The sequence below is a fragment of the Ziziphus jujuba genome, chromosome 12 (genome assembly GCF_031755915.1).
Source record: "Ziziphus jujuba cultivar Dongzao chromosome 12, ASM3175591v1".
Lineage (NCBI taxonomy): Eukaryota > Viridiplantae > Streptophyta > Magnoliopsida > Rosales > Rhamnaceae > Ziziphus > Ziziphus jujuba.
This window is the reverse complement of record NC_083390.1, coordinates 16,377,794-16,400,316: the sequence shown is the minus strand read 5'-3', so window position 1 is coordinate 16,400,316 and position 22,523 is coordinate 16,377,794. Positions and strand designations below refer to the sequence as shown.

General features: G+C 32.8%; 2 protein-coding genes across 4 annotated transcripts; one reads left to right on the top strand and one right to left on the bottom strand.

Annotated features, from left to right (window-relative positions):
- Positions 1–11,053: 11,053 nt before the first annotated feature.
- LOC107409393 (UBA domain-containing protein 7) lies at positions 11,054–15,444 on the top strand. 3 transcript variants are annotated; one of them, XM_048462581.2, is made up of 5 exons: positions 11,060–11,269; positions 12,057–13,736; positions 14,415–14,528; positions 14,640–14,789; positions 14,994–15,444. In XM_048462581.2, the coding sequence occupies exons 2-5, from the start codon at positions 12,063–12,065 to the stop codon at positions 15,138–15,140; spliced, it is 2,085 nt and encodes a 694-aa protein (XP_048318538.2). In that variant the 5' UTR covers positions 11,060–11,269; positions 12,057–12,062; the 3' UTR covers positions 15,141–15,444. The 3 variants fall into 3 exon arrangements, with proteins under 3 accessions (XP_048318540.2, XP_048318538.2, XP_048318539.2); XM_048462582.2 differs by having other exon boundaries at positions 11,060–11,274; XM_048462583.2 differs by lacking the exons at positions 14,640–14,789; positions 14,994–15,444 and adding an exon at positions 13,867–13,918 and having other exon boundaries at positions 11,054–11,269; positions 14,415–14,532.
- A 3,411-nt stretch (positions 15,445–18,855) lies between these two features.
- On the bottom strand, positions 18,856–22,113 carry LOC125418695 (cytochrome P450 CYP749A22-like). Its single transcript, XM_048462912.2, has 5 exons — positions 21,348–22,113; positions 20,600–20,826; positions 20,282–20,514; positions 19,789–20,170; positions 18,856–19,490 (listed from the first exon to the last, which is right to left on the bottom strand). Exons 1-5 carry the CDS (start codon positions 21,631–21,633, stop codon positions 19,062–19,064), a joined length of 1,557 nt encoding a protein of 518 aa, XP_048318869.2. The 5' UTR covers positions 21,634–22,113; the 3' UTR covers positions 18,856–19,061.
- Between the last annotated feature and the right edge of the window lie 410 nt (positions 22,114–22,523).

The window sequence follows — 22,523 nt, the reverse complement described above, 5'->3', positions numbered from 1 at the left end:
AAAACAACCAATTTCTTTTAAAGTTGGAGCCGCAACTAATTTCTAGCTTAAATATGGTTTTGGAGCAAGAAAAATCCTTATGGAAACAAAAGTCTAGATGTGAGTGGCTTCAACATGGTGATAGGAATATCACTTACTTCCACCTGTCTACCTTAATTTGCAGAAGAAAAAATAGGGAGGAGTTTTTGAAAAATGAGGTTGGTTACTGGGTTTTTGATAAGCAAGTTTTAAAAGACTTGGCTATTCAATTCTTTTAGAAATGTTCCTCTATTCTTAATCTTTTTCCTAATATTGAAGAAGCTGATTTAGGTGCCCTCAATCTTAATATTGAAGGTTAGGAAATCAAGTTTGGTCTCTTTAATATCAAACCTTGGAAGATCTAGGTGTTGATGGATTTCCTGCTGGCTTTTTCCAAAAATATTGAAATCTCATGGGAAGTAGTATTTGTCACTTGGTCAAAGATTTAATCTTTGGCATTCTTCCTAAAGGTATTAATGATACCTTCATTTCTATTATTCCTAAAATTTACTATCCTCAATCTATGATGCATTTTAGACCTAAAAGATTGTTCAATACTTTGTATAAAGTAATTCGTAAGGTGATTGTTTCAAGACTTAAGCCTATTATGAGGAAAATTATATGCCTTAACCAATCTAGCTTCATTCGTGGGAAGCAAATTATAAATAATATTGTTATCCTTCAATAAATGCTACATTTGTTTAATAAGTCTAGGAAAAAATCAGATATGATTTTTTGGAAAATTGATTTGGAAAAGGCGATCAATTGAGGATTATTGAGAGCACACACAAGGAAGCTAGACTACCTACTCATTGGATTCATCTGATCTTTCAGTGCATCTCTGTGGATAGTATGCAACTTCTATGGAATGGTGAGTTCACCTCTATCTTCACCCTTAACAGTGAAATTAGACAAGGGGACCTCTGTCCCTTTTTATTTTTACTATCTATATCGAAAAGCTTTCCCATGCAATTCTCCATCAGATTCTCCTTGGTAAATGGAAATGCCTTGAAGCTTCTTGGAATGGGCCTAATATCTCTCATTTAATATTTGCTGATGATCTAATCATTTTCTCTGAAGCTTCTATTGACCAAGTAAGGCTGGTTCTCAATTGTTTGGAGGATTTTTGTTAGGTTTCTGGCCAAAAGGTGAATACTCAAAAGTCAAAAAAAAAAATTTCTCTAAAAATACTTCCAGTGATATTAAAAGGAAAGTCTGTCATATGACCAATATTGTAGCAATTGATGACATAGGGAAATATTTGGTTTTCATGTTTCTTTGGATGGTAAAGGCATTGGAAATTATAAATCTATTATTAATAAATTGAGTTCTAGACTTAGTAGTTGGAAAGCTAAAGTCCTCTCCTTTGCTTGTAGAATGACTTTAGCTAAATCTATGTTATGCTCTACGCCTACTTATCAAATGCAACTGTTGAATTTTTTTAAGTATATCTGTGACAATATCAATGAGATGAGTAGGAATTTCATTTGACATGGAGCTATGAATACTAGAAAGCTTCACTTGGTTAACTGGGACTATATGTATGCACAAATATCATGAAAGTCTGGGTATTAGAAAGGCTTACAGCTTTAAGAAAGCTTACATGATAAAAATTGCTTGAAGATTTTTCACTGATTCTGATAGTCCTTGGGCCACCATGATTAAAAAACAAAAATGTATATTTTTTATGCTGAAAGCTTCAGTTATAACCTTAACTACAATTTATCTTCTGTTCAATGGAAGGGAATTATGAGGGGTTTCAATCTTTTTCAGAAAGGTCTCTCTTGGAAAATTGAAAATGGTGAGAGCCCTCTTTTTTGGGTTGATAAATGATTTCATGGTAGCTGTCTCAAAGACTTTGATCTTAACAACTTCAATATACACTAGAACTTAAAAGTCTCTGAGGTTATAGCAACTTGATAAACTGGACTTGTTTGTTTTTTTGGATTTAAAGAAGGATATTATGAGCATTCTTATTTCTGCTAACTTTGTCTCTCTGGATAGTATTACTCAGAATTCCTCCTCCAATTGTGGGTTGATGTGTAAAATCAACTTGCAAGTGCACAAATCGTTTTCAAGTAATAAAGTGGAAAAATAGGATTTTACGCAAGGGATTAAGAATTAAGTACAAAGATAATTAGGTTTTGGTAATATTTGAACTAGCAATTAAGATGACAATTGAAAATTAAATAAACTAAATTAAACAAAAGCAATCAATTAAAATTAGATCAATTTCAAGTAAGAGAGTGGGTTTAATAATTATGAATACTAAGGCATTTGATTTCACCACTAACTACTCCAATTTAATTACTTAAATATGTGAATTTAATTAACTAGTAATTTTGTTTTGTTAACCACACTTAATCACAAAATTAATCAAAAATAGTTTCCACTCACAATTGATAATATTCACATAACCTAATTTATTCCTTCCAGTCTATAAATTAAATCATGCAAATTCATTAAGTATAGATTAAGCAAATAATATGGCATGAGACATAACTATTTTCCAATCATTTATGCATTCATGTAAATCATTGGAGATCCATAATATTATCATTTTCCAAGCTCAAATATTATTAAAATCATTAATTCCTTCCGGCCTATGAAAGCATTAAGCATACCAATGATTTATTAACAAAACATATTACTAATTAAATAAAACTCAACCTATATTAAAATAATTAAACCTTCATAGTTAGGGCTACATCATAACCCTAGCTATGAAATTAGTTCAATGCAAAAATAATTTCAACATCCATAATTATAAAAAAAAAAAAAAAACAATAATGTTCACAATTAAAGAGAAAGAGAAGAGAATAAAAACTATTGAAGAAATCCTCCTCCAAAAGCTTTCCAAGTCGTAGCCTTCTTCTCCAAGCAAGCCCACGTCTCTATGCCCCCTCCAAACTCTCCAATTGATTTTCTAAAACTCTAAAACTTTAAAACCCTAGAACCCTTAAGAGAATATTAGAAACTCCCAAAATTTGGTTTGTTTCTATTTAAGCCTCCTAAAAGCTTTAAATAACTCTCTAAACTTGTATCTTTTCTATCAATGTGGTGGGGGCTACATATATAGACACTTGGGAACCTTTTTCTCTCTTTATTTTCAATGTGCGAGTCTTGGAAGATACTTTTTTTAGGCCATCAAGAGGGTTAAACGAATTTCATATGTAAAAAGGAAACTTGATATGACTTGTTCTCCAATGCTTTCTTTTTCTTTAATTCTTTCTAAAAAAAATAGTTAATTAGTCTAGTTTACCCTTAATGAAGCATATGACATGATATGTGCCTCATTAATGATAAATTAACTAATTATTGCCATTTGTCTTTATTTTGGCCCTCAAATTGCCTTGATTCTCTCTTTTGATCAATGGTGAAGATATAACTAAAATATTCCTTTTTATAAATTCTAAAATTTAAATGATAATAACTCTTTGGTTGCACCTCAAAATGAAAAAATAATATGATATTTAAAATCCTCAAATCGTGGTGATTCATATGACATCTACTTCCATCATGAAATTCCCAGTAGAATTTTTATAGAATCTTCAAAGTATCTTTTTGGAATCTTTTTAATACTGAGTCCGTTCAAGCTTAAATCTTGCTTCCCACCATAATTTGATCCAAGGAATCCATTTTTTGGTTGTTTTCTTGAAGTTCTTCCTCCTTCACCTAGATTAAGAAAAATACATAATTAAGTATCTTTCCATAACAAATTAACACAAACTAACAAATATTAAGCTATAAATATGGCATAAAATCATCAATATTTTAGACCTAACATGGGTTTAGCCTTAAATCTTCTTATTGTCTTATTGAAGGTATTAAGGATGCTGATAAAAATTGAAAATGGAATTGTATTTGGAAGGTGTAAGTCATCCCAATAGTTCTTTTCTTTTGTCGATTTTTGGCTCATGGCAAGCTTTTTACGAATGAGAGTAAATTTAAAAAGAGATTGTGTACTTCTACCATATGTTCTCTTTGTAATGATAATAAATGAAACTTTAATTCATGCTATTCGAGATTGTTGTGCAGCTAGTGTCCTGGATAAAGATCCTAGTTTTTTTCTTCATGATTAGTCGTATTGCCTTAGAATTAAACTTAAAAAGTAAGTCTAATTTTTTGTTACTTCTTACCAAATTAAATGGAATAATATTTTTGTTATAGGTTGTGAACTAATTTGGAAGTGGAGATGTAAAGAAGTCTTTGATAGCTTTTCTGCTTGACCTACTAAACCTCATAACATTATTACGTGCTATAATGTTGATATGCTTACTGCTATAGTTCGAAATTAAATTAAAGGCACGACATTTATAAAACTATTTGGCTAAGTTGGAAGCCTTCTGATACAAACCTAGGACGACCTATGCAAGAAGTCATGGGAACTGGTCAAGGCCGAAGCTAAGCTAGTCATTTAAGTGTGCTTTACTGTATTTTGTTGAGTTGACTTTTTCTCTTTCCTCCAAGTAAGGGTAACGTGTGGAACTCCATAATAATCTTATTTGGCATCCTAAAAAGCATATAGAAGCTGATTTGGAGCTCAAATTGGTCAAAAATTGGTCAAATTCAACTTAGTCAAAAAGTTAGTATTTTAGTTTCCTAATTTGATTTCTACTTTTTGTTTTAGGAAATTACTTTACTTTTGGTTTTTATTTATTTATTTCCTGGACAAAGTGATTTAGGAAAGTTAATATTTTATTATTTGGGCTCCAAATCAGCTTCCATATACCATTTAGGATGCAAAATATGATTAATAATGATTCCCATATGTTGCCCCTTGATTGGAATTTGTCAAACTTGCTTGAACAAGAAAAACAATAAAAGTCAGCGGCTAAACAACACATTTTCGGCCAAATTGACTCGCTGTCTATACAAGCTCATTTTAGATGCTTTTGATTCTGCCTTGACTGGATTCCATATCCTCTTAATGATATTCATTAAATCCATGAAGTATTGGAGCCATTTCTTGCTGTCCCGAGTTCATATTTGCACGAAAACAGCTAACATGATCTGTATCGACCTCCACCACTTGGATGCTTAAAAAAGATCTTGTATCTTTGAATATTGACAAGTCCCTTTGAGAATTAATTACTTCCTGAATAAAAGTAGCCATGTTGTCCTTAAATCTCTTAGCTTGAGCCCTAGTGATCGGTCCGGTCTTCATCTGTAGTGAGTCAGCACCTTAGCGGGTTGTCAGTTGTGCGGGCTCAGATGGATTCTCATCACTTCCTGTTGAGGGATGCTGTAAACTTAATATAGATAGTAGCTATAAAGCTAGTTCTCGTCAAGTTGGTATTGGTGGTGTCATCAGAAACTGTTAAAGAACTTGGCTGGCTAGATTCATCAGCAATCTGTGAAGCGCAAGTTGTGTCCTTGCTGAAGTGTGAAGCCTCTTTTATGGTTTAAAGCTTGCTCAAGCTATGCATATTCATATAGTGGCTATTGAGTTGGATTCTATATTTGTGGTCTTTTGGATAAAAAAGGCTTGGATAGTAATCATCCTTGTTCAGAAATCATTAGTAATTGCCAAAACATTCTTAAGTAAAAGGGTAATTTTTCCATTTCTCATATTTTCTGTGAGTGTAACTAGGTGCTTGATGGTCTGGTCAATCTTAGTTTTAGTTATGATCTTGGATTTTATTATCTTGAAGCTTTTCCCACATAAATCTCTTATCTAATTTCTTTAGATGGCAGAGGGAATGTCCTTTCCTATGGTATTCTTATGATGTAGTTTGTTTCTCTATTTTCCCTTGTAGTAATAAAAAAAATAGTACAATCCATTATTTCCTACACAGAAATCTGTCTGTCAATTAAAAAAAAATATTTAGATTAAATAAAACAAGTAATTTTTTAAACTAATATTATTATTTAATGCAACTTTAACTGCTTAGGGTGTAGTCAAAAGGGAAGAAGAAGAAGAAGTTTAAAGGATGTGAAGGAGCATACTTATCTCATTTAAAACCATAGCTGACACATCCCACACATATTTAGAGGTATTAATGTCCATACTCCTAGAAAGTGGCAACTAGGAAATAGTAACTGTTCAATAAGGGTAAACATGGTTCTACAACTGCTTCATAAAATAGGTTCGGTAATGGACATAGCATGTATGCCAAGTAGCTTATGTCTAAGAAAACCACATGTTTTTCCACATATTATTCTATAGTTTCTCTACATTCCAAAGGAGTTTGTTCTTCGATTATATAGAATTGTGGTCGTTGGCAATGGTGACCTCGAATGAATTTTTCATCATAGTATTAGCAAAGACCTTTGGCTTGGAGCTTTCCCGTTTCTTATTCGGTGATTTTCTTGAAAGAAATAGGAGGTTGAGGATATAATTTGGAGGAGGACCTAAAATACTCGTAGACACATCCACCACAATTTATTGTGAGCCTACTACGATGTTATTAAAGTTGGCCATGAATAGTTAAAACTCTTTTTTTGTAGCTAATTGCGCTCATTGATAAACCTAGCAACCTTAATTATGTCAAATAAGGTTTATGGTTTCTTAATTTCACATCCAAGTAGACTATGTTCTTTAGCCTCATAATAAAATGGCCAACTAAACAGGCCTCTGGTGACTTGTCAATCCTCTAAGACAATCTTTCAAAGTTTGATTGATATTGAGTCATCGTGTTATTTTGCTTCAATCGAGTGAGGGCTTCCAATGGGTTCCTGTGAGCAGTCGGACTTAACCTATGTAAGATGGCTCTGGTAAACTTAGCCCATAAAAGAGGTCTTTTGAACTAACATAACAAAGTATCGCAGCACCTTCTAGGTGGAAAGAAGCTAGTTAGACTTGTTGATGGGGTTCCACATTCTTAAATGCGAAATATTATTCCCATTTATAAATCCATCCATGGGGTCCTCCCCATCAAATTTTAGGAAGTGCAACTTTAGTTAGGTTGTGGCATTATCAATCTTTATATTCACAGATGTATTCCCATAATATGGATAGGTCTATTGAGTGAGGTACAACCATGGTGTAAGGAATGGGCATCGCATTCTATAGCCTGTTGCACCTTTTGAACACATTGAGATTGAAGCTCAGTCAAGATTGTTTGTAAGGTCAAGTGGAGTTGCTCAAAGTTGCTGTCATGATGGGCCAAAATTTCTTGAATCTCCGTTCAAAATTTGGTATTAGTTTTCCCATAGGTCTCCATGGTTCTTCATTCTGATATCAATTGATAAGATCTTAATTGCTTAGGGTATATTCAAGAGAGAAAACAACAAAAAAGGAAGAAGAGAAGAACAAAGAACGTGGAGGAGAATACTTCTTTCATTCATAAATATAACTGATAAATTCCTCACATATTTAAAGGCATTAATATCCATGTTCTTAGAAAATGGCAGCTAGAAAATAGCAACCATACAATAATGGTATATATGGTTGTAAGACTATATCCGACAATAGACGTGGCATGTATGCCAAGCGGGTCCCTATTATTATTATTATTATTTAGGGATATTATCAACATTAGTTCCTAAACTATATCAACTGTTACACTTAAGTCCCCAATTTTTTTTTCTTGACAAACTAATTCCTAAACTGATTTAATAGTTGCATCGTTCGTCCTTCCCTTGCTGACTGTTTATTTTCTACCATTAAAAGGACCTGTTTGGCACATGTGAATCAAATTAAGGGTATCTATTGTTTCACACCTATTCATCTAAGCCACTTCTCTCCCATGTTTTATCTGGTCTAAATGCATATTTGAGGTTGCCTGAGAATTTGCTGAACTAGTAAACTATTATCACTCAAGCACGCCCCAAAATCTGCCAAGCTTTGCCCAATCCTATCACGATGTCAAAAATTGTCAATACCCTGCTAATTTCAAAAATTTTCAACACCAATCCAAAATCCATCTTGACAAAATTGTGGGTTGGGGATAATAGGAAAGATTCGAGTTTGAATCAATACCTTAAAACCTTGACCAAATCCATCAGACATCGTGGTAAAATATCTGACACAATTTTTTTTTTCCCTTTCTCTGAAATTCACTAACACTTCATATTTCCAATCAAAGTAGGATTTTTTTGAATTTTAAAGAAGGCTCAAATTATATAAATTGATTAAAACTAGAGAAAGAGATCTATTGCAAACAATCAGCTTGAAATATGAATTTTACCTGCTTTTCAAAACCGAATATGAAAGTTGCAATCATGTTTTTTTGTTTTGTTTTGTTTTATTTTATTTTATTTTATTTTGATGAAACAATTATGTTTTCAACCACAGGAAAAAAGAAGAAGAAGGAAAAAGCAAAAGTATTGGGCTTTGATGTTCTCGGGACAAAAAGAAAGAAGAAAAAACAAACAAAAGAAAGAATATAAGAATGGAAATAACTTGAGTGATCAGACAATAGCTAGAAGCCATATTTATTATGGTTTTTATTATTCATGTAGGGGTTATCTTATCTATAGTATTCAAAAGACTGCCATTTATCCCAAAATTTGGTCCATGAAATTGCACTTCCCGGTGCCAAATCCATTCATACATGACCACCATTCGAAGAAAATTACTCTCTCATCGTTTTCAAATCCTCCAAACCCCAAAATAATTCTTTTTCCTTCTTGCCCTCTTTCTCTCTCTCTTTGGTGGTTTTGCTTTTGACAACTTACTTCTGGGCATGAGGTGATTAGAAGAAAAAAATTTCCATTTTATTTCCTTCATTTTGCCGATTTGCGGAGGAGGAGGAGAGTGAAAAAAAAAAAAAAAAAAAAAAGAAAAAAAAGTGCATAAAAAGACGTCAAATACCCTCTTACTATTCACTCACGTGGAAAGCATGTGATTTTAACAATCTCAAACGGATGAAAAAAGAGTTAAGGATGTATGGTGCAGCCTTTTAATTAGTTGAGGGACTAATTTGTCTGGAAAAAAAATTTAGGGACTTAAGTGTAAAAGTTGATATAGTTTAGGGACTAATGCTGATAATATCCCTATTATTTATGGTAGAAGAGATCTTTGGAATTTTAGCAAGATCAAGAGGCCAACGTGTAAATTAGTATGTGAGAATAGAAAAAGTGTTAATTTTTAGATGGTAAATGGATGATGCCATTGGTTGGTAAGTGAGAAAGTCAATGTAATTATTTCAAACTAAAGGTGGTCTTTGTAATTTTGATAAAAACAATTTTCTTTGGACAGACATTTACCAAGTTTTTCACTTTTTTTTATTTATGATATTTTCCAAGTTACATTCATGGATCACCAAAATATTTACCAATTCTATCTATAAACTAGTATAGCAAATTATAAAAAATAAAATATTATTTTTTTGATTTATATCGAGTTTTACTTATTAATCGATCGTTCACTTATATATGCTTATTTTATTCTAATTTTTCAACCAATAAATAATACAATATCAATTGGTAAAACTAAACGAACTTGATGCCTTTAGAACCATTTTATCTAATAATTCAAGACTAATGAGTAATTTTACAAACATTAACCTTATTTATCGATTTACATACATATTGATATAAAAAATGAATTTGATATTAATCTACTTGTTAGAAATTAATATAAACTAATTATGAACAAAAAAATTTAGTAAATAAATAAAAATTATTAATTATAAAACCAATAAAATAAAATTAGATGCTGTAAAAAAAATAGTTTGGGCACTAAAGTAAAAATCCTGATATAATTTAGGAATTAACAATGTAAATAATTTTTTTTTTGGCTAAATTAGTTGACACATTAATTAGCAAATAGAGTTTGTAAATAACATTTTCTTCAAAAAATAAAAATTGCAAAACCATACTATATGGACGCATTGGCCTTCTTTTTTATCCATGCCCTCCATTCCCAGGTGGGAAAAAATTCTAGTACTTCCGGAGTAACCATCCTATTAGTACTCCTTCATATGATTTAATAACATGTGGACTACTTTGGGGCATCAGATAACACCGTATTCCCTCCAAAAACAGTTCTTTTCTCTCCCAGACACCTTCCCTCCTCTCCCTCTCTCTTCTGCAACCAAAACAAACCCTGTACTCCTTCTCTCCCACCAAAAAAAAAGGAAAAAAGAAAAGATATAACAATGACCCATCAATTCATCAAGATTGTTCTCTCCTTGCTCAATATATGTTTTTTTTTTTTAATACATTATCTAAATTATAAATTATTTAAATTTTTTGTCTTTCGAATGGTTTGAATTTGTACGTTCATGTACACAAATAAAAATAAAAATGTTCAACCATGTAAGCTATCCGCTTCGTTTTGTTTAATATATGTTGATTGTATTTTAATAAAAAGAAACTTAATTTTTGAATTATTTAAATAAAATCAAAATATTGATCATTAGTTGTGGAGATTTTGCAACTTCCATCATTTTTTTCATTTTCAGTTATTTTTGTTTTTCATTTTCTGTTAAATTTCAGTTTGATTTTATACTTTCATTTTGCTGTTACTGAAATGGATTTTTGGTTCCTGACCTAATAGTTTTGTTTTGCTAAATAAGAGAAAGATTTTGGTCTCTGACTTCATGGTTCTTTTTTTTTTCCTATAAAATGAGAAAGTACAAAAAAGCCCGTTTTCATAGAGAATTTTAATTGTGTTATTTCTGATGATTTTTGGTATAAAGAAAAGAAGTATTGATTGAGGATATTAATTATTGAAGTTGAAAATTCGAAACCAACGACATTTTTTTTATTTTTTATTGACCGTTGACGCCCAAACATAGAGACATGATTATTCCGCATATGTTAACAACTGCACGAATCACGATTCTGTCAAGTTTTTCCTTTCCTAATCTACCCCCGCACTAACCACAATTTTACTAACATCTTCTGCACAGAAATTTCAGCTGCCTCGACTGTAAGAGATTAATAACTCACAGACCAGTCAATTATCAACATGTGTTCATACCATAGGCCTTTGAGAGTCATTGACGTCACAGCGGGTAATCATAAACCTCTTAAAATATGAAGCGTACCACGCACACCATAAATAAACACCAGGCTTATTAACTATAAATATTTTATTTATTTATTTTTAATTTTTAAAATAATATTTTTTATTGGAAAGTACATGTTTTCTAATTGCTGCTCTCATTTTTGGTACCAAAAAAAAAAAAAAGAAGAAAAAAAAGCTTGAGGTTTTCATTTTCTCACGTAGTTTCGATACCTCTTTCTCTCTCTAAAATCTCTCTCTCTCTTCCTAGAACTCCCTAATTTCTCTGTAACTGCCTTGGTTCGTGGACGAGGAGATTAGGGTTTTATTTTATTTTATTTTTCTTCTTGAATGGTAAGGTTGGTTTCTAATTGTTATTGTTTTTTGATAATCCGCAGCTGAATATACGTTTTCAATTTCGATTTATTTTTTTTCCTCCTCAATTTTTTTTTTTTCCTTGACGAATCGATAAATTTATGCTGGAGGTTGATTTTTGGGTTGTTGCTCTTTGTGTTTCTGATTCGAATTAGGGTTTTTATTGTTGCCTGGGTTTGGTATTTATGTTGTGGTAAATTGTAGAGATTAATTATGCTTTGAGTTTTTCTTTTGTGGTTGTTTGGAATCGAATTTGTTTTCATTTTTAATCTTTGTTTTGTTTTGCTTCAGTTGAGGCTTTGGAAATGATTGCTTTCTAGGGTCCTAGATTATATATATATATATGTGTGTGTGTGTGTGTGTGTTTGTGTGTGTGTATTTTCGGTTTTTTCTTGAAATAAACATGAATTTGTTTTAGGGGTTGATTTGAGGTAGTTATTGTTGTATGTACTGTTTACCTCCATGAGTGTAAGTAGTCAGGTCTGTACTTTTGCAGCCAGTGACCCTGTACTTGGACCTACTTTATCTTTGTTGGTAGGTATATGATGTTTTTGTATTTAGCTTTCTAGGAATTATTGCAAGAAAGTGCCATGCTAACAACATGATATTTTGATGAGTATTAGACTGTTTTCATACTGTAGTAGTTGTTTCATCTTATATTTTGATTTAACTAGTTTAGTATTTAATATGTATTGCAAACAATTTATCATTTGTAGATTTTGGGGTATCTCTAGTTCCTAACCTTAAATTTATTCTTGTAATGCAGAAGTAGATGAGGGGTAAAGGTGTGTTAAAAGAAAATTCTAAACTAAGAACTTGTTCTGGGAAGAAAACAGTAAAAAGTGGTCAGGTTAACGGAAATTCTGGGAATGCCATTGTCATTGATCTTGACAGTGATAATGTTTTTACCATCGATGGAACAGACAGTTTACAAGAGAAATTTCGAGGTTCCAGTTCACTGAGAGAAGGCAAGAAATTTTCATTTGAGGGCGTAATTTACGTTGATGATGATGATGAAAATGATGTGGATCCTCCAGTCCGTGCTGAAGATGGTGGAGATTTGGATAGTGATGCAACCTCAAGTAAAAGCCCTTGTTCTGTGTTTAACCACAGGCAGAATTCTGTATGCTTAGATTGTGATGACTGTCAGGTTGTGCAGGAAAAAACCTCTGCATTCCAGTTCTCAAAGCACAAGGGAACCTTCTTTGTTAAATCTCCTAGCAGAAATCGTTATGGTTTGGACCCTACATCCGATAGTGGTTCATCAGATAGTGATTTTTCTGATTGTGAGATAATTGAAGATTCTCTTGGGAAGTTTCGTGAACAGTGGGAAAAAGCTTACCAAAAGAAAAAACATGTTGTAAATTGCCAATCTGGTTTAGAGGATCAGGCTAGTGCTTCTGGGTCCAATAGTGAGTCTCCTGCAAGTGGTGAGGAAGAGAATAGGAGAGGACAACATGGGGAGGCCCCTGTCTGTTCTACCTCAAGTAGTGTGGACTATGGAAAGGAAAACTTGTCTGAGTATATGGAAACTGATCCAGTTTACATGAAGAGTACTCCTCACAGTCCTCGAATGGACAATTTTTTTGTTGATTCCAATCAGAAATTTGAGCAGGAAACTTTTACGCATGTAAATCACAGGTCAGCAAAGGAAAAGGAAGATAATGAGCAGAACTTTGGGAAAGGACTGCACTCTTGTGATTCGTATCCTAGATCTAACAACTTTGATAAGAGAAACACTAGCTTTCAGGATGAAGGGGATGATGATGAATCTTTTGAGGTACCTACTTTTAACATATCTTCTCCAATTGAAAATGAAAAACAAGCTAGTTCAGTGGATAAGGAGAAACTAGATCATGGACAACCATTTATGTCAAACTCTAGAACATCTGATGACGCCCAGGTTGGTAATATATTTTCACCAAATGAAAATGAACACCAAACTGTTGCAATGGATAAGGAGAAACTAGATAATGGACAACTGTATGAAGCGCAGTTTGGTGATATATCTTCAGCAAATGAAAAGGAAAATCGAACTAGTGCAATGGGTAAGGAGAAACTAGATGATGGGCAACTGTATGAAGCACAGGTTGATGATGTATCTTGTTCTGATGATAGAGTAGGTGTTCCTGAAGAAGTTTTTCTCCACAGCTCCTTATCTGAAGGCAAGTCAGAAGTCAGTAGTGAAAAAGCTTGTTATCAAGGAGAAGTGAGACAGGATTCTAAGGAAGTAACTTCCTGCAATAATACATGCAATGAGACACTGCTTAATGAGGAACCATGTAGGGTTGAAGCTAGGGAATCATGTGACATAGGGGATTCTGGACACGCTCAAGATGGTCATGCAACCCTTGTTAGTTCACGGGAAAAGCTCAAGGAGACTGATGAATACAAGCGAGCAACAGAAGAAGAATGGGCATCCAGGCAGCGAGAGTTGCGAATTCAGGTTTTCATATATGTGTATATATATATATATATGTATGTGTAACTATATATACATATGTAAATATATATCTGTTTCTTATTGATATTAATGTTTTCTTATACCCTGTGTGCAATTTGATTTTTAATTGTAGATTGTAACCTTGTTTTTCTGAGGAAACAGCTCTGCAGCCACATATTCTTAATGTAACTTTTCAAAAAGCTTGTTTCTGTTTCTATGAATGTGTAATTAATGTGGGGAATTTAAGTGAAAACACGGGCATTTAAAAAGTGAAATTGACAGCTGGAATGCTGTCTAATTAGATTCACCAACATGATCTTAATCCTCTCTTTTTGAACATTTTAGCGCGAAGGTCATATTTATTTGTGCGAATTTACTGACATGAAATTTATCGATTATGTATTTTAGGTTATTATGACATGTTAACTTTCTTCACACTTCTATGTTGTCTGTGAAATGCAAAACATGGTTAGCTTATATTAGCGTCACATGTATGCATCTATCAGTCTCTTAACATTTTTGTTGTAACATGCCTACATGTGTCATGTAAAACATATTGTAACAGTGTTTCATGCATATGAATGCTATTGGGGATGGCCTGATACTGGTTTGAATTGATTTTGACTAATACTTGAGCAAGTGAACATTTTACCTGACACTAAGTACGCTGCTCTTTTGCAGTCAGAAGAGGCAAAGAGATTGCGCAAGAGAAAAAAAGCTGATTTATTGCGTTTAGAAGACATGCAGAGAAGGCAAAAGCAACGTGTGGAAGAAGTCAGAGAGACTCAAAAGAAGGTTGGGTTTTAATCTTTTGCTTCTTTCCCATTTAGCATGAAATAAATTTCTGTTGTGAAATTAACGTAACTATCAGGTATTGATTATTTGTTAAATTGATGGGATATTCAGGATGAAGAAAATTTGAATCTGAAAGAGCAACTTCGTGGAGAAATAAGGAAGGAGCTTGACAGATTGGAAATGACATGCATTGATATGACATCCTTGCTTCGTGGCTTAGGAATCCAAGTCGGGAGTAGCTTTCTGCCTAAGTCACATGAGGTAAGTTATTCCTAACTAAAAATGGACATAATAAAAATAAAGAAGCATGTGGGTCTCATGTCTTTTTGGGTACTGGCAGCAACACATGTTAAAATTCTCATAGTTGAGCTGGTTGGTTGGTTTTGGGGGTTGTCTAAATTTCAGTATGCAATATAATAATATTTTGGTTCCTTTTTGTAATTTCCTTAATAATGGCCTCTGCAGGTCCGTGCAGCTTATAAACGAGCTGTGCTTAAATTTCACCCAGACCGGGCATCAAGAAGTGATATTCGCCAGCAGGTTGAAGCTGAGGAAAAATTTAAGCTTATTTCTCGCATGAGGGAGAAATTTTTATCTTCTTCATGTTGTTGATCGCTAACAGAGACTTAATTCTTTCGAATTCACTGATTTTCCTGTTAGTACTGATATATAATGTTTTGTGCGACTGCTATTCCCCTAGAGCTTCAAGTTCGTTTACTGTATCCGGTTAACAATTTTTTGAGCAACATAAACAGTTTATACTATAGAGCATTTGTAATTCCCTGTACTTAGTGAAGAAAATTCTCTTTTCCTTACTATTTAAGTCTTACAAGGAACAATAACAATAGGGTTTTTGAAGATGATGGCTTGTGATGGATACATATATATATATATACATAATGTATATTTTTCTTTCTGGCTGTCTTTTTGTCTCTTTACCATCTTCATAACGGGTCCCACAGCCCTTGTTTTAAGTTTGCCCTTTTCTTTTTCCTAGATTTAATTCGATGAAGAAAATTCTTTTGTAAGAGGGTATTTAATTCTTTATATATATATATATATATATATATATATATAAGAAGCACGGAGTCATTATCCATGAGAAGCAGGGAGAACTTGTGGGACAGTGATTTTTCTCTTATTTTATTTTTGGTAATAATTTACCCCTTCGTGGTTTTACTTTTCATAACCATTTCTTACACTAGATTTTCCTTTTCTGTCTTTGTGATCCCTTTCATGGTGTGCACCAAGATTAAGCTTAATTTCTAGTGATTTCATCAGAACTTCAACTCTATGTTGTGGGCAAAGTGTGAGAAACTCGGAGGGAGAGTGGACATGGGTGGGGAGAGGGTGAAGCTGTGGCGTTGCAGAATCATGGAAGGAGCAATTTTTGCTTCTGTGGTCACAACGTTGGCTCGTACACAATTCCAAGGTCCCATTCCAAAGGGGTAAAATTCAGCTGCATTGTTGTTAGTTGCTTAAGCAAACACCTTGGGAGAATCTTTCTGGTTTGAAATGATCAACATCTATTCCCCATATTTGAGGGTCGTGGTGAAGTGCTGTATTGGGAAGGTAAAACTCGAGGTTTGCAGGGAGACGAAGCTTCCCCAGTTTAACTTCCCTTTATACTTTTCTTGTAACACCAGGTACCGGAGGATTTAATCTCAGAGTCTCAATGATTGCCATTCTCATCTGCATGATCAACACAAATAAAACCTAAACAAAACATTTAGTTAGATTCTTTAAAAATCTTCATATGAATTTCTTGCCGGTTACTAATTTCACTTTTTTTATAATGAATTTGTGACTTACTACTTTCAGCTTGGCAATCCTACTGGATTTGGATGTTTTTGACCAAATAAATTGAGCGCCTCCTTTCTTGCTTCTTCCTGCCATTCCCCATGGATTGCTAGGAGAAAAATGGTCCAAGCAAGTAAAGTTCTAGCAGTTTCTTGTCCGGCAATATGAAATGTCATTCATGGTTTTGGTTGGCATCATCATGGTGAGCTTTTATAAGTAATCCAACAAAATCACTCCCAAAGCTTTCATCATCTTTTCCATTTGGCTTCACTTTTCTTAATCATCTCTATTAAGCAGCTGTGCATTTCTTTCTCGATTTTCTCTGATTCAATTTCGTCGTTGCTTCTAAATAACTTGCTGCGATTTTGATCAAAGGATTATTCTCCAACTCTAGCTGTGTATATATATATAGTTGAAAAGTAATTTATACCTGATTCCAGGAAACCTGAGTTTATAGGTATTTCTGGATGCTATCTTGACCAGCACCATCAACATTTCAAAAATGTGCTGACCTTCTATGTAGCTGCTCCTGAATGCTGCTTCGGAATCACTTCTGAAGTTTAACAACCTAAATTATTCAAACACTTCTATCTGTTTCTCTTCATCATATAATTTCCATCTTCCCAGCATCATCTCAACATTGAATTTACCACGATTTTTTAGTGATTGGTAAGTTGTGAAGATTCAAAAATATATAGCCAAATTTTGTTCTCAACAACAATGTCTCTGATTATTCTTTCATTTCCTTTTCTTATTCACTTGAATTTTGTTCAAATTAAAGCTAGGGAGGTAGCTTACTTACAAGATCTCTGCATGGAAGGCATAATTGGAGAGTTTGTGCAATTTTACCCATTTTTCACCTTTGGAATTCACAATGCTATGCCTACTATCTTTCTTGACAAAGGCTTGTGGGTTGGCTTTGGAATAAACTCTTATCTTTGTCATTTAAGTATTTCCTATATCAATTTTTGTTCAGATATGACCAGCTAAGCTTGTGCACCATACCATTGAAGAAAATTCTTCCCTGCATTAAAACGAAAAGATCATGAAAGTAGTACTAGTGATTCGGTCTAAATTTCATCTTGTAAGGATGTAAAATTTATATAGTAAGAAGAGTTTTTCACCATAAAGTTTGATCCAGGAGTCAATATGAGGTTGGACTTCAGAAAATGTAGCATGTGACATGCTGATAGGTCTGTCCATGGCTTTCTTTTCATTTTCAAGATTTCTTTTGTGCTTCCATGAATGAATCTGCACGAAGGGCCTTTGATTCACTGGGAACCCATCAAATTCTGTATATAGTAGGAATCCACCAAACTTTGTGAAATATATTAGTGAAAGCTAACAGGAAAACAGGTTAAGAAAGATTAAAAGAACTTTTACGAGGTCTACCCAGGCACTCATCTCTCTTTTTTGTACTCATCTCTCCCCAAGCTTCTGGGAACACGTCACACCAATGTTATTGGTTTTTATATATATATATATATATATGTATATCTATGTATATATATATATATATATATATGGAGAGTATTCCATATACCAAGGAGACGAGCATTTTTGACAAATCATCCTATGTATTAAATTTTCCTATCCAATGGTCAATTACTAGAAGCTTCAAAGAAACCAGAGTTTGACAACATTTTCTACCTTCTGAACCATGTGACTCCAGGCGGGTATGAAAAACAATAAAATAGGCAAACCATGCCAATCATATTGGGCATAAATTGGCTTTTCGCTGCATTAAAATATTCTTTTGCATTTTTTTTTTTGGCTGATTAAAGATCCGTTTGGTATAGCTGATGAAAATAGAGTTTTAGTCTATAGAGTTTTGTATAATAGATCTTTTTGAAAAAAAATTTTTATTAAAAAACTAATAATTGTTTGGTTGTAAATAAAAAAAACTGTATTAAATGCTCATTAAATTATATTAAATGTTTATTAAATTTCCATATAAGATAAAAAAAAAAAGAACTTTTCTAGAAAAGCTTAAAATTTAGACTTTTTTAAAATAATTTAAAAAATTTTATTTTTTGGTCAATAAGTACTTATTGATAGTTGCCAAATATTTTAATTTTTTGATAAAAATTTTTTTAACCTTCTAGTAAAGCTTTTAAACAAAAAAAAAAAAAAAAAAAAATCCTACCAAACAGAACCTAAGTGTCTCAAGGCTTCTACGAATAATCATTATGTTATAGAGAGCAGAGATTATTATTATTATTTTTTTTTTCCCTTCTTTTAGCCATTGCATGTTTTCGTGTTCCTGTCGATTCAATATTACAAAATCATCTTAATTTTTTTTTTCTTTCTTTAAAGTTGAAATTGTAATAAAACTGTATAAGTAATTTATTTATATAAACTTGTCCTTCCAATACTAATATAAATTACTTTGATTGACTGATAGGATCAGGATATGAAAGATAAAAGATTAAACAGAAACTAAGATGTTATATTCCAAAGAGTTGTTATATTCCCCCACCTAAATTACTGTAGTGCTATAAATGTTGGCCAAGACATTCAAAAAGGGACAAGACAAGAAAAACACACGTAAACATGAAAATGGAAAGCATTCAGCCGGACAAATATTGTATAAATACCATACAAAAAATGGAGATAAATTATTTAAACCAATTAATAAGTACAAATCCCATTGATGAGCAATAATTCTATTGGCTTGTAGCTAGAAACTTTGTTTATTAGTCTAATTTACAGGTATTCAATTCTCAATAGTCTTCAAACCGAGTGTAGCATTACTTGAAGTCCATGCTGTGGACGAAGTGTAATAAGCTGAGACGGCGAGTGAATATAGGTAGGGGAAAGGGTGAAGGAATATCGCTGTAGAATCATCGCGAGTGCAATCTTTGCTTCGGTGAATGAAAAGTTAAATCCCACACAAGTTCTTGGTCCAATTCCGAAAGGAAAGTATGCAGCAATGTTGTTCTTAGTAGCCTTAGCAATTCCTTCAGAGAATCTCTCTGGTTTAAAAAGATGAACATCTTCTCCCCATATCTTTGGGTCATGGTGGATTGCAAGATTTGACATGTACAAGAGCATGTTAGGTGGAAGAATGAGCTTCCCCAATTTAACTCCCTTTTCAACTTTTCTTAAAATTCCAATCACAGGAGGGTATAATCTTAGTGTCTCATTGATGATCATGCTCATCTGCAACAAATGAAACACACATACATATATATATATATATATATATATATATATTAATGGAATATGAAATGGAAGGTTGAGAACATAACATAAACAAAAGTTAGAACAACAAATGGATTAAGTAACATGCATGACAAAAAGAAAAATATTAATCAAAATGAACCTCATTTTATAAACAATTTGAAATGGTTTTTAATTTGGTGTTGATGTTTTTTGTTTTGCTTATTTAATCTTGTACTGAATTGAAATGAGTACTAATTTATGCCATGTTAGAATAATTCATGTGTGAAATTCTTACAATTTTGAGCTTTGTGATTCCATCCGGGGTTGGAATTTGTTGGCCAAACAAACTGACTACCTCCTTTCTTGCTTCTTCTTGCCAATCAGTGTGGACTGCTAGAAGAAACACAGCCCAAGTGAGCAAAGTATTGGAGGTTTCTTGGCCAGCAAAATAAAATGTCTTGCACTCGTCTACCACATTGTCCACTGAAATCCGCTGCTTTTCATTAGCATCATGGTGAGCCTTAAGCAATATTCCGAGAAAATCATTTCCAAAACTGTCTTTTTGATCTTCTTCCATTGCTTTCTCTTCTCTTTTCTTTATTATTTGTATAATGGAATGACGTATATCCTTCTCGAGCTTCTCTAATTCTATCTGGTCTTCAGATTTAATCAGTTTACTGCAAATAAAATATAGATAGATTTTTTTTTTTTATAGAAAACCAGCTTATTGTGCATATCAAGACTAAGAGAAAGAAACTTAAATAAACAAAATTCTTAGAGAAGCTTACTCGATTCCCGGAAAACTTAGTTTGTATACATTTTTGGATACTAAAAATGTCAACTTCTTCAACATCTCAAAAATGTTCTTTCCTTCTAAGTAACTGCTACCAAATGCAGTCCTGGAAATAATTTCTGAAGTCAACAACCTGAATTCTTCAAAAACCTCAATCTCTTTGCCTTCATGATTTTTCCATTTCTCTAGCATCGGCTCCATGCTAGCTACCATCGCCGGAATCATACCCTATACATGTTTGAAAAATCATTTACTTACCAAGAATCTGCTAGTCTTTTAGCAATATTATGTAGTAAAAACAGAGAGCGCTTACTTTCAAGCTTTCTGCATGAAAGGCATGATTGGCCAGTTTTCTCATTTTGACCCATTTTTCACCTTTAGATGTACCAAGTCCATCTCCAAATATCTTCTTCTTATAGTGAGCATTGATCTCTGTTTTTGGATAAACACCATCTCTGTCATTCAATATCTCCTTGATCAACTCTGGTTCTGTAATGATGAATTGAGCTTGGGGACCATACCATTGAATGAAGTTCTTTCCTGTAATGTAGAACATCAAAATATGTTAAAGTACTACTTTTTATATTTGTAGGCTGCATATTGGATTTGGAATCCCAAACATAAAATTATGGGCCATCCACTTTCTCTGCATGTGAAGACCTCAACATGTAGGGCATACCATACAGTCCGCATATTGGAACCAAAATGTAAAATTGCCTGCTATGTTTTTAGGTTGCTTACTTTTAAATCCAAAATTTGAACAAGAAACAGGGCCCAATATGGAACTCATGAAAGTGAATAATTTTTGGAAAAACTGTGGTAAAGCAACCATTTTTAAATGACATCAGGACCTACAATTATGATAATATATTGAACTATTACTTTTCTTAAAAGTTTCAGATTTTATAGAAGGTAGACCCATAGCAAACATGTATTTTGACATTAAAGGACTGCTTTTCCTAAAGGCTTAAACTTATACTAGGTACACCTAAAATGATTTATATACACTATAAGTAAAATCAAAACTAAGGAACCAGAGAGTAGAAAGAGTTGATCATTACCATACAAATTGGTCCATAAGTGAATATGAGGCTGAACCTTATGATATATATCATGTGATAAACCCAGCATAGGTTTAGCCATGGCTTCCTTTTTTATGCTCAACATTTCTTGGTTGTTTCCATGGATGAATCTGTAAGAAGGTCCTTTGATTCCTTGCAAACCCATCAAATACTGTAAACGAACTGGGCTCCACCACAGTCTATGAAAGATCTTGATGAGAGCTAAAGAGAAACACAGACAAAGAAAGCTTGAGAAAAGAATGACAATGTCTCTCATTGTATTCATCTTTCTGTAAACTTTTTTTCTATTCACATAACGAACTTGTGTTTTTTGGCATATATATAGAAAAATCTTTTACTGGGTTATTTTTTATTTATTTATTTTTTTCCCTTCTCTTCTAATTCTTTGCTTATACCTCGTATCATTTCAAGCCACGTCAGCAAACACATGGAAAAGAGAAAACAGTGTATTTGGTTTCTTCTGCATTGGAAAACATGACCAGGCTACCTTTTACATTTCAAAATTTGCAAGCCAACCAAATCTTTTTTTAAAAAAAAAAAGATTCGAGATTTTCTAAAATTTATATTATTAAAAACTAATAGATATTAGACACAGAGCATATGAATTATTGGAGGCAGAGTAGGAAGAAAGTGACCGATGTGGGTATTTTATATTTCAAACTATGTGGATTTTTCAACCACCTTTTGTTGTTGTAATTTCGAGAAATAAGAAGTTCTTCATGGTATTTGATTCAAACAGAAAGAATACATTTTTAAAAGAAAATTGATGTGGGTTTTAAGTTTCATGTTGAAAGAACAACAACATAGAATATTAAACCCAGAGCTTTGAAAAATTAAATAAGATTTTTCACACTTACAAGATTTTCTTTTTTTTTTAAAAAAAGATTTTACATGATTAAAAAACACAGAGCTTTGGAAAAAAAGAACACAGAGCTTTGAAAAATTTTTTAAAAAAAAAAGAAAGAAAAACATTTTGCATGATTTCGAATAAAGTCCAAGTTTTTACGCTGGTTTTGGTCTCTGCTGACACGATGATATTTCATATTTTCCTGCGTTGAATGTGGTGGAAAACCTGAGATTTTCTGGAATGACAAGGTTTCATTAAAATAAATAAATAAAAAGAATTCGTTCTTCTTTCTCTGACCCCACTTGATC